This window comes from Anastrepha obliqua, chromosome 3 (genome assembly GCF_027943255.1).
Source record: "Anastrepha obliqua isolate idAnaObli1 chromosome 3, idAnaObli1_1.0, whole genome shotgun sequence".
In the NCBI taxonomy this organism is placed as follows: domain Eukaryota; kingdom Metazoa; phylum Arthropoda; class Insecta; order Diptera; family Tephritidae; genus Anastrepha; species Anastrepha obliqua.
The window spans coordinates 60,222,606-60,235,074 of NC_072894.1; the positions used below are offsets into that span (position 1 = coordinate 60,222,606).

Below are 12,469 nucleotides of genomic sequence, written 5' to 3' on the forward strand. Positions count from 1 at the left end.
TTTTATTGGATACCCTCCAATTATCTACCCTAACTGAGCTATTTTCAGACATTAGAGTAACATCAATCACTTCCTCCCATCCTCTAAAGTACTCCGTACTAGGAAAGGTGAAAGTGGGTGTGTTACCCCTGTTACATACCGATAAGTTAGTATTAATAATAAAATTATATAAAGACTCACCTCGGTCGTTTGTCTCAGAGCTTCCCCACAACGCATGCCTCGCGTTGGCGTCGCATCCGAGTAGCAGGGTTTTGTTTCCGGTTCCTTCAAGCACAAGCCCACAAGCCTCCTCGGGCGGTGCTGGCCGATCATGTGCCATATAGATGGATGCAAGTGTGATGCTGACACCGTCAGCAGCTTCCACCTCAACGGCCGTCACATCCTGTGAACTGTATGATGGGATTAAATATATGTTTAAGTGTTTTTTGGCTACAATACATGATCTAGGATTACCTTGAGTACGCTTATAGTACAGATTGTAGTTTCTTCCAGGAAACCCCTTCACCTCGTTGCTCCGCACCCAGGGTTCCTGGATTAAGGCTATGTCAACGTTCTCCTCCCCTAGGAGAACGGTTAGGTTGTCCGTTGCAGTTTGCGAATGCTGCAGGTTAATTTGGACAACCTTTAAAACCATTTTTTATTGGTTTGCTTCCGCAGGTTCGGCGTCATTTAACTGCATGCCAGTCAGCAGTTCGCTGGTGCCGTCAACCTCATCCTGCTCCTCCTCCGGATTCGCTGAACGGAATATCTTCAGCTGGGCCTTCCGTATGCCAAACCGAAGTTTATTTTCCACTTTTTGCAGTGGTTCAAGGCTCTCTTCTGTAATTTGAAGGAGGAACGACACGCTGTGCTTTTGCGGAGCCTCCGCTTTGATGATCGACCAATCGGCCATCGGCACTGCGCGGTTGTGAGCCTGGAGATAGGGAATTAACTGATTGGCTTCAAACTCCATGTTTGGTATCCAGATGCGAGCCCTCGGCCTTCGTGGTATCTCGCTAGCTGGAATGAGCTTGAGCCTCAAGCCATCCCAGCTGTTCTGGATTTCACCAATCGCTTTTGTCAGGAAATGCAATGAGTACTGGTCATCGCATTTGATTACCCGGCAACCGCGAACCACTTCCACCGAGTCGAAACCTGGCGATTGACCCTCCGGGTTCGCCATGACATGGTCGACGATTATGCGAGACAACCGAGCCTCAATCTCCGACCATTTTTCCAGCACAGGTTTGCCGCGGTTGGAAGTTTCGTCCACCAGTGCCATTTGAAGATGGTCCCTTGCCACCTCACTGAATTGTTTCGTGAGTTTGGGGACAACCGCACCCTGATCTGAGATCTTGTGCTTCTTTGTTGCCCTTTTATTTTCGTCTTGAGAACGGTTGCGTTTTTTGGCCTCTGTCTTTCGGGCGGTTTGGAATGCCAGATATTCGTCCACCACCTTTTGACACCTTGCCCTGTCAGCCTCATCTTTGGGATGAGCTTTACCTTCGGTCTCGTTCTTATGAATCCTGCCAAGGATAGCGAGAGACCTCTGGTAGAGCTTGTACCTTGATGGGCCTTTGTTGACGCGCTTTTGCCCCATGGCTTTAGCGGATGTTGTAGGTTCATTTATTGTTGTTGGCGTGCTGTGGCCCACAGCTTTACCCTCAACTGCTTCCTGGCTAGAGGCCAGGAGCTCATCCTCCGTGGAGGATCCGATCCCCAGTTTGTCGTGGGTAACCGACTGTTTGTCCTGTCGCTTAGTTTGTGTGTCCGTTTGTCTGTCTTGTGCTGTCAGTGCGTCCGTTTGTCCTTCCGTCACTTTGTCCGTCTGTTTCTCACCGCCATCCGATTTTTGTTTTTTGTTTGGTTTCATTGTTCTGGTTCGTACGGTCACCTGCCCCGCCCAAGGGGCTGCGCATGTCGCCATGCGCGGTGACCAAAGAGGAATTAGGGGAAATAACCGGTCGACCATGGCAGCGCCCCATACCATGGCAAGGCCACCGTTACAACCTGAGGCGGCCTGATATCAGGAGGGCTCCGTTCAAAGACAGCCTTGTTTAGTCCCCCGGCTGCCAAACCCACCCAATAGGCACGGGTCGCATCACACCTTGGGTTAAGGGAGTTTTTTTAACGAAGTTTACGTCTTCGGCCTGTGTGGTTCGGGGGAGACCAACTCTCCTACCTTCCATATCTGGGAGGTGTTCCCCTATCCACCACCTGGGGACGCGCCCTCTAGGGATAACAGGCTCCCCCAAGGGAATTACCCCATACTGAGATGTATCTAATGCTGCATTTTTCAGAGAACATTTAAAACAGAGAAACTATACTGCCAGCTGGCTATTCTAACGAAGTGAAAAGCATTTACCGAACTAGAAACCAAATCTTTTCAATAGATTTTTGGCTTGAGTGTTGATAGAGGAATGGTTAAAGGCAAATTATTGGACATTTTTTAGATGCATCGTTAATACCAATAATCCGTGTGTAAAATCGTTCGATCAAGAGATAAGAGTTTATTAAGTAGAAAACGTTACAAAATTTATGTTATCGCACAATTTACAGAATATGATATAAATCTTAATTCTACATCATTATATTTGTATATTTATCACAGGTTTGGTTTTTCGATCAAAATCGTGCAACATCCCATACAGCGCATAAAATATTCACTTTATAAAGGGGTTACATGGGTTTCGTGGGTTCAAAAAATCATTTTTTTTTTTGCTTATTAATTTCAACAACATCTCAAGAATATTATCCTAAATTTTCAAGCCGATCCGAGTAATAGTTTCGGAGATACAGCCTTTAGAACGTGTGCGCTCCAAGCCACTTTTATTGTTACTCAAAACTGTAAACGCGTTTTTCACTGAACCGTGTTTTCAAAGTCGGTTGTCAAAAGTTAAGAAAATGTTATTGTAGGCGCATAAATACAGGGTAGGCCATTTAAAGCGGGCCCATTTGTTTCTGAAAAAAAACATTGAAAAAAACATTTTTTTTTTTGTGTTGATATGAAAAATCATTTATTTTGATTCAAGGAGATTTGTTCCAGCTAGTTTTTGAAAATGATATCCTTCAAATGTTTGCCTCTGGCCTTGATGGCCAAATGTGTCCTTTTTTCGGCGTTTTCCATCGTTTTGGCCAATATTTCGGCCGGTATGGCGGCGATTTCGCGTCGGATATTGTTTTTAAGTTGAGTTAGAGTCCTTGGCTTGTTGATGTATACCTTGGATTTCAGATAACCCCACAAATAAAAGTCCGGTGGCGTCAAATCTGGTGATCTCGGTGGCCACGGAAAATCACCATTTTTCGAAATCAACCTTCCAGGGAACAATGGCTTCAAAAAATCGATTGTAGCGCGTGAAGTGTGGCATGTAGCCCCGTCCTGTTGGAACCAGTAGCCTTCCATGCGCCTGAGTGTTGTCCTGGCGATGCCTAATTCCTGAGAACGACGATAACTCGATGTTCGCGGAGCCTCCTCAACACTAGCTCGTACAGCCTCGATATTTTCAGCAGAACGTCGTGTACGTTGTCTGGATGCGTGGCTGGTATTGCTGAGACTACCGTGGTTAATAAATTTTGCGTATAAACGCTGTAAAGTGCTTTTGGATGGCGCACTTTTAACTTTATTTTTTTTTTTAAACGCACGTTGAGTTTTCACAATTGAGAAGTTATTTTGGATGTAAAGCTGAATTATTTCAGCGCGTTCTTTTGGAGTGTACTGCTCCATGGTAAAAATTGTCTTGGACTGACGCTTCCAACGCGCTATGTCATTAGTCGATCTGACGTTCCTGTCAAAAGTTATAGGGTTGCCCGATGGGCCCGCTTTAAATGGCCTACCCTGTATTCCACATACATATACAGGGGATACTGCTGAAGTGACAATCCTTGGCCGGATAAAAATACGGTTCCTTCCGGTTACGTAGAACCGACTGTCGCGAGAGGGAACAGGAATCTGTGGCTTGTTTACGTGACTTGACTGCTCAAGACATTTTTTGTTTAAAGTGCGTCAAATCATTAGTATATACTGGTTTACTAACTACGATTGACGACTTGGGAGCAGACATTGCGTTATTAACAAGATAAGGCGGGTTACACTTCAAACCGAATTTATATCCATTGGATCGTGGGTTTGCGCATGGATCCTGAGATGGAGGCACACTATGATAATTAGACCGGTAACATGTGAAGCGATTGCGTGGGAGACGTTCTATCAAGAGTACCGACAGGTTCAGCGCTTACAAAGTGTGTACATCACCGCAGAGTCCAGCTTACACAGTTTAGTATGACTAGATTTTGGCATAGAAAAAGTGATATCATCACAAGTCATACAAGTTTAAAAGAGATTCTAAGTTGAATTGGACGATAAAGCCACTTGGAGTACTCCGCAAGGAAACTTCAAGACTGCAGGCACCGGTTTAAAGATGGCTCGAAAAGACCCGTAGACAAGGAGCTGGGATATGACCTTAAAAGGAAGAACATAAGGCCTTCCAAAACAGTAACCATAAGTTTAACGATTCAAAAGATTGGGTATGAAATCCACGCATATCACAGCATTCAGGTAAAATCGTTTGTAACTTCTTTAAAAAAAGATGCATACCTCTACAAAAGTTTTTTTTTATCCATAGAACAAAAAATAAATAAAAATAAAATAATAACGAGACAAAAATAAAATAGTGAAATTTTTTTTCTTTCGCAGTGAAATCTTTCCGAAAATTTTCACTTTAAGAACATATTTTTTGCCCTTAAAATACTGTGACAACTTTATCAGCTCTTATCACTTACGTTTACACTACAAGAGTGTAGTTTACCTTCTCCCTTCTCATGTGTATGCATGGACATATATTTTATGCAGCTGCCTTTGCTGACGTTGCGCGCTGTATTTAAGCCACAAATCACTCCAGTGACACGATAAATCTACAGCACAAAAACGATTAATGTCCAAAGGAATGTACCATGGATTTGCGATATAAATCAGTAAATCTCTTTAATTAAAAGTTTACGCGAAAACTACTTGCAAAATTATTGCTATTTCTGCGTGATGTTTGTATGTTTGGTACTATATGTAGTATAAGTATGTATGTACGGGTTACAAAATATTTTCTCTGAGTAAACTGAGTAAACAAAAACATTTAATAAATATTCTTAGTCATATGAAACTAAATTGCTATTAATATGCTTTTAATATGAGAAGCACTTAACTTATAACAGATGTTGCATGGCTACTTTAAGGCGCACTCAATCAACATAAATTGGCTTAACACTAAAAGCGTAAAAAAGTAACGATTCTCAACTTCGTATCAAATATGTTCCTGTTGAATAGTGAGATTTTTATTAAATCCACATGTCAAGGTCTTAATTAGTGGCTTATATGTAAAAAAATAGATTATCATAATGCTAACTTCTTAAAAATATGAGTTAATTTTACAAGGAAATCATATGGCTGACTCCCAAATTCAGCCTTCGATGACACATAAAATATTAATGCCGCTTTTACCAAGATTGACACCTTCCAATGCACCTTCCTGATGTGTTTTCATATAGATTAAAAATTGTATGATTACATAAAAGAGATTATTACGATCGTAGACGCATGTATGAATTTCGTTGTCGCTTATGAAATTGAAACGTGGCTTTTGCGGATTGGTACAGAGTATAGCGCAGTGTGCTTTATTCTTCACAAGCGCAACCGTTTCCTTGGCAGAACGTTTTTCTTTGCCTATAATTACATAACGACTGAAGAAGGGACGACCGCCACCTTGTGGTAAAGGCATCAGTTGGCTGTCCATGTAAACGCAAAATAGATGGAACAATATCTGAAACAAACACAGAAATACAAATTTTAATGAATTTTATATTGATATATATGTAAATGGTTATACAGCTGAGTCAGTGGGTAGATGTTCATCCCATTTCAAGCCATGATAAGCTGCACCCGAGTTCCAGTGGTAGTCAGCAATGCAAGAACCCTCAGCCAAATCTGAAAAATGGTAAATGAATAAATTAAGTTAACAGTTTGTACAGTTTGCAATATCTGCTGTTACCTTTTATACGTTGCACCAAATACTCTTGATTGCTCGACATTTCCAGAAATGGCAGTATCAAAGGCAACATTGGCATATACTGATTCACAAATTTTTGATTCTCGACAGTTTTCTTAAGACGCTCCAAACCAATGCCTCCCATACGCATATCGGCGAATCCGCGATTTTTAAATGACTCATCAACATTTTTAATTTCTCTGGCCAAACGCTCCAGGATAGTTGCCGAAATCCACTGAATATAGAAAAATTGTTTAAATATTATTTTAGTTAATAGTTTACTCTTGGAGTTTATTAAACTATTTTTTGTGGTAGTTTCTCAACTGTCGTAGACACGACTATTCTGTGAACTTCCCAACTCTTTGGGCATCACTCAGAATTTTTAACAGGTGTTGCTGAGCTTAAAAAATGAAGAGTGACTGGAGTCCTGGTATAGCTTAAAATATTATTTAACTTATAAAAGCAGCTGTTCTTACCCTTCTCAAGTTCACCACATATTGTGACAGTTTCTCAGAAGAAATGAGTCTAATGATTTCCGAATTGTTGTCCAAAAATTTAAGCCCCCCGTCTTCACTTGCCAATTGTTTACTTGGTGTGGAAGGTGCTGAGAGTGGCGTATTTATTAGACATTTTATTCTTTGTGAATCAATCGTATTTATACTCACTTATCATTGGAGCTAGTTGATATATAGACGTTTTAAGCATATTAGCCGCGGTGTTGCAGTAGTTCCAGAATGAATTTACTGAACTGGGATTATAGTGATGACTAACATCGGCTGTGTCATTCATGCTTTGTTCGTGGATAGAAAATTCTCTGCAATTTAAAGTTTTTTGTATGAAAAATAGATTAAACTTTTGTAATTTTTTTTAACAACTTTTAAGACTATTATTTCTTATCTAAAATTAATTCGTGAACATTGATGAATTTCCTACTTTTATAAGGTGGCGCAAAATTATTCACCCAATCGAAAGATTTACAATTATTGCAAATGACGTCGCACGTCAATCACACAGTCCGGTTCACTTGATTAGATGCAATAATTTGTATGGAATGAAATGGTTATTAAAGCAACTCTATTTGATCTAGTAACGCAAGGTTTTCTGAAGACTGTACTGTGCTCGAAAATAAGCATGCAACAAAATATAATTCCCTCTAACGGTTGTTGTTTCTTTGTTTGTTAACAGTGATAGTAGCCCCGCCAGTGTCAGGCATATCACCGGTCGTCTTCGTCTAGTTCATCTAGAGGTAGGCCCAGGAAACATGCTGCTTCGACGGGTTGGGTCCAGAGGGAGAGGGGTGTTAGATGAGTCTGTTCTAGGGGGCATGTGAAAGGGTGGTTGGTGTCGTGCCGGACATATCGCACTTGTTACGTTAAAGCGTAACAACTCAAAATCTGAACATTTGCAGTAGAGACGAAAAACTGTTTCCGTAAATATTAATAGAATAGGTATTACAAGGAAAAAAAATGTAATTGCACGAAAATATCATTAAAAACAATATAACGGTTGTTTCATTCTTATTTGTTTAGTAGTTGCGCTAAAATAACAAATTTTTGAGTTGTTACTCTTTTCCTTTTCATTTTGAGTTGTTACGCTTTAACGTAACAAGTGCGATATGTTTGGTATGTCGGGGTCAATTCTGGATAAGTAGGAGTTTAACCTGCTACAATATCCAGAACGTAATTGAGCCAGTGTTAAACGTGTCTCACGAGGAAGCTGGAGCTCTTCATCTGCTATAGGTGGTGGTTGGACTCAATCTAGGTCGTAACGGTAACAAGTAACCAGCTGACGTGGGAACGTCCATCTAACGGTATTTCGCAGCAGTACAATTTTAGCAGCTGTAATGTTGTGCTTGATTTATTGGTTCACTTGAATAGAGGCACTAACCAAATATTTTTTTTGTGGTTTTTTCCAGGAAATCAGGAAATTTAGTAGTAATTATAATAGCCAATCAGATTACTATCTTGCCCTCGAAAAGGTACTAATATCCACAATAAATCCTTTCCTTCTGTCGCAAACTACGTATTTTCGCGAAAACTGGTACTAAAGTAAAACGTATAAAGCAAAGGTATATCATTCCCATGACAGCCGGTTCTACGTTACGGGAATTAACCGGCTTTTTCCGTACAAGAGCTGCCACCCCAATAAACTATCCCTGTCTAGTGCACCGTACAGGTCCTATGTCCTTCCTGACTATGCTAGCGGGTTCCAAGCAGAACTGTTGGCGATCAGAGAAGCATGCAAATCACTAAAACCCTAGAATAAAGTTGGTGCAAGAGTAGCTATATTCTCAGACAGTCAAGCAGCTATAAAGGCCTTAGACTCCAACTGCATTTCATCTAAACTAGTCTTACAGTGTACAGAGTAGCTGCAGATGCTTAGTCATTGGCTTGAAATCACTTTGATATGGGTTTCCGGTCACAGGAACATACGGGGTAATGAGATAGCGGATGAGCGAAGGTTCGACACTAGACTTAGCAGAGGCGGTGGCAGTCTCCACCCCACTGAACACAATAAAAGCATCCATTGCTTCACACTAACATGCTTTAGCCGAAAGAAGATGGAAGCAACTAACTACATGTATTACAACAAAAAACACATGGCTGTCATACAAAATCCAAAGGGCGGCCAAACATCTCAACATCACTGCAACCTTTAGAGTCCATTGGAAAGTATGGGATTATGCAGCTGGACTACCCTTCAAACCTATCTGCAGAAGGTGTCAAGCGGAAGGAGCGAAGTAAAGTCTTTTCCACTACTTATGTGAATGTCCACTATTTATGTGAATGGCTGGTCACTATGCCTAGTCATCATTCCTAATACAGAAATCTATCAACTCAACTTGTAGCGAAGTAGACTGTTAGAAAAAACATCAGAAGCGTTCAAATCTTAAAAAAAAAAACAAAGAAACACAAGCTAACAAACTCACGACTCTAACAGCGCATTCGAATAAATTACTGAGCACACAACTATTCAAAAAGTGAACCTATTACAACAAGCTACGATCAATCGACATTGAAATTCTTAAAGAACTGAAACCCCAAAATCTATGCGAGTTACAGAAAAGTCTTAAAAAAGTCATTAATGAACTTATTGAGGCAGCCTTAATTATCTTAACATTTGCTATAACTACACTAACTACAAAAACAAATATCAGCTATAAAAAACCACAGTGCGTTTATATGTCCCCCCACCAACGCAAATTCGTGGCGAACTGTTGTCATGAATAATTAACGTAACTATTCCCCATGACAACAATGTTATGTATCGCGCTATACACTTTAACAGACGTCTTAATTGGAAGACATATTCTTGCCAAAAGTTCGAAAACTTAAAACTTACTTATGAACCAGAAATTTGCATAAAAACTAGAATACAAAATGCCAATAAGGATCTATGGTGTACATTTTTGGGACAATACCTATTCTACTGACTTCGATATTGTACAAAGAGTACAATCCGAGATATTCAGAACAATACGATTAGCACGTCAAAACTTCGAACATATACAATAATCAGTAATAAAATCATGAATTGAGAAATTGGACTTACTTTAAATATTGTTTGAGACCCTCTTCATCAGTTATTAATTCCTCACGTCTGTATTTGTTATAAGGCTCCACGATAGAATTGGAATTATTCCAAGCACTAGTGTTTGATGCTAGATTAATTGATCTGTTGCCCATTGAAGAATTCCAGGAAGCATTAAATGGTTGCTGCTGCTGTGGCGGGCTAAAGCTATTACGTGACGGAGTTCCACGACTATAATTCCAAAGGTGAGACATGCCAGCTCGTGCTACAAAGATATACAATTTAGAAAACATAATTTTTCCATATACAATACTTTATTCTTACAATCATTAAAAGACGAATGCCAGCTTAACAAAGTGCTGTTGATTTGATTAGGTGCTAAATCGTCGCACATTCCTTTCTTTCTTTGCGGTGGTGGTGTAATAACAAAAGATGAATCTGAAAGTCATATATATCGTGAGTAAATATTTGAAAAATAAAATTAAAAACCTTCCTTACCGCAGTCTTCAAATTTAAGTAAATTTTTCTGTTCCTTTGTGCCCAATATGGGATTTGTATGAAATAAGTAGAGGAAATACTTCAGGAAGCATGAGAAGGCACCGAGTCCCGTCAGCACGGCCGCCAAATACTCCGCGTAATACCATTTAGAGTGCGTATACGGACACTGATTAGATATATCGAATAGTAATATTGCGAGTAGTACCACATTAAAAGAGCCCCAACGCAAACAATTCTTAGCGCGTTTGGCACGCAAATGCAAATCTAATCCGCGCTCTACTAATTTATTCGGGGAACCACTAATAGAAGATCTATATTATAATTTGAGTCTGATAAATTTTTAAGAAGCTTACCAATACTTTTGCAAACACTGCATTGTTTTGCAGTTAACTTTTATGCATAAATTTATATTAGATAGATAAACTATATAAACCACAATTTTGCGCCTTTTATCTCAGCTGTTTTATTCTCAACATTGTTTTTAAGGTTAGTTTTACGGCGAATCCATTACATGAATTCGTCTTGGTTTGCTGAGTAAGTTCCACAGGTTCCATCTCCACCAGCGACATCTGCACGCTTACAACGATGAGCGAAAATAGTTACTTATTGTTCAAATTCAGTTCACTTTATTTAATGATCTTTAAATCATTTCATATCTTCTCTTTAAAAGTATCATAAAAAAAAAAAAAATTTCAGTTAAAATAACTGTATATTTGAAAAGCAAAAGAACTGCAAAATATTAGAACAATCCTCCAGATAAGAGTCTACTACGTCTCTACGTGGAATAGGAAATTCTTAGGAACCTAACGTTTATTTTTTCATTTTGCAAACTAAGTATGGACAGTTGGAGAAGTAGATCGTTTCAAATTTCATTCCGTGTCTATATAAGTAATGAATATGTTAATAAATTTTGGCGGAATCGATTGTATAGTTCTCAAGTTATGCTGGCATCTAATTTAAAGCATTGGCTTTCAAAAAACCAAGCCCCTAATACATGAATATCTCTCTATAATATTCCGTTAAAAATATTTACTATAGAACTAAGTGGACCAAATGATTACCAAAAAATATATTATGTAGGTTATAAACTTCAAGTTAAAGCAAAAATAATAATTGCTCCGTAAAGATACAAAACAGACTTTACTACTGCATTATATTCCACTTTCCGTGTCCCATATAACTTTAAATATGTCGCACAAGACAATTAAGTAAAACAAAAAAAAAAAATCCGATAGTTTGAATTGTTTTGAAATTTTTTTCATAACGCTCTTATAAATACAACCCTGTGCATTTGCTGCCATAACTTCCGTTGTAGGTAAATTTCTGTGTCCGTGTGTTTACAATGAAATTGAATTATGGTTTTCCGTTGTTTTGAAGTAATTATATGGATAATGTTGTTGTAGTAAAATTATTTTCGAAGAATAATTAGTGCAATACCGCGCGCTTTAAAGGAAATGGTGTTTGTAAGCCCGTAGTATTTCTGCGCAGAACTCCTTCCCGCGTTGGCGGCATCGGCAGCTCTTCAAAAAACAAAAAAAAAAACCTCATAAATCAAAACGTTAATGTTGTATACATTATGGAGACATGATAATCCCATCACTATCATTAGCCCTCACTTTTATTAAAATTTTTATTTTTAATTGCAGAGCATTTGGCAGCACAATAATATTGTCTGTGGATTCTGGGCTTTAGTGCATATCTGCCTTTGCGCCGGTTTCACAACAACAACAAATGAGAATTTGTAAAGGATATTTCAAATAATTTTTTTGTTCAACACAACAAATGTGTAAAGGAACTCAGCTGATATGTCTTTATCTACCAGTTTTTGGTGGAGAACTTGGCTGGAATTTAGAACAATGCCGATCTTGGAATTTCTGGCAAACTATAATGTTTTTTTTAATGAAACTTGGTGGAGATGTTAGTGAGGTGTTAAGGAACACTCTTTATAACTTTAAATTAATCGGGAAATAATAATTTTTTAATTATTTACATTCAAAATGCCCTTGGGAACATCAGTATAATTTGCCACATTACACTCTATATTTTTTAACATTTCACTATAAATCACCAAATATACACTCACACGCGTGTTTGTACCGATTTTTATGCTAATATTCTAATTATATCTATTAAAATTAAATGCAAATTCATTTGCCTATGCAATCACATTCCAATTTTAAGCGCGAACAAGAAGAAGATTGGAATTACAACAGTATGGTGTTGCCGGATGCCTGCAAATGAAAACAAAAATTAAGTACTTGAGTTTAGTGTTAATGATGGGAATGGGGGTTATTGTGCCTGCTTACTACATACACGCATATGACGTTTTAATTTTGGGTTCAATGGTTTTAACACGGAAAGGAGTTTTACGCAAAAATACTGTGCATTGCGTAGCCGGAGTTGGACTGATGAGGGTTATTTTTTTG

General features: G+C 38.8%; 2 protein-coding genes across 2 annotated transcripts; both read right to left on the minus strand.

The window, feature by feature from the left end:
- Positions 1-637: 637 nt before the first annotated feature.
- LOC129242026 (uncharacterized) lies at positions 638-1,579 on the minus strand. Its single transcript, XM_054878586.1, has one exon. It carries the CDS (start codon positions 1,577-1,579, stop codon positions 638-640), a length of 942 nt encoding a protein of 313 aa, XP_054734561.1.
- Positions 1,580-4,628: 3,049 nt separating this feature from the next.
- LOC129242544 (transmembrane protein 209-like) lies at positions 4,629-10,501 on the minus strand. The gene is made up of 9 exons (XM_054879239.1): positions 10,397-10,501; positions 10,044-10,342; positions 9,870-9,983; positions 9,567-9,810; positions 6,680-6,828; positions 6,491-6,618; positions 6,018-6,249; positions 5,856-5,953; positions 4,629-5,789 (listed from the first exon to the last, which is right to left on the minus strand). The coding sequence occupies exons 1-9, from the start codon at positions 10,417-10,419 to the stop codon at positions 5,430-5,432; spliced, it is 1,647 nt and encodes a 548-aa protein (XP_054735214.1). The 5' UTR covers positions 10,420-10,501; the 3' UTR covers positions 4,629-5,429.
- Between the last annotated feature and the right edge of the window lie 1,968 nt (positions 10,502-12,469).

Coding starts and splice junctions, on each gene's coding strand:
- LOC129242544 (XM_054879239.1), bottom strand. CDS start 10,419: ATGCAGTGTTTGCAAAAGTATTG. Junction 10,343..10,396: donor CAGTGTTTGCAAAAGTATTG/GTAAGCTTCTTA, acceptor ATCTTCTATTAG/TGGTTCCCCGAATAAATTAG. Junction 6,829..9,566: donor GGTCTCAAACAATATTTAAA/GTAAGTCCAATT, acceptor TTTAAATTGCAG/AGAATTTTCTATCCACGAAC.
- LOC129242026 (XM_054878586.1), bottom strand. CDS start 1,579: ATGGGGCAAAAGCGCGTCAACAAAGGCCCATCAAGGTACAAGCTCTAC.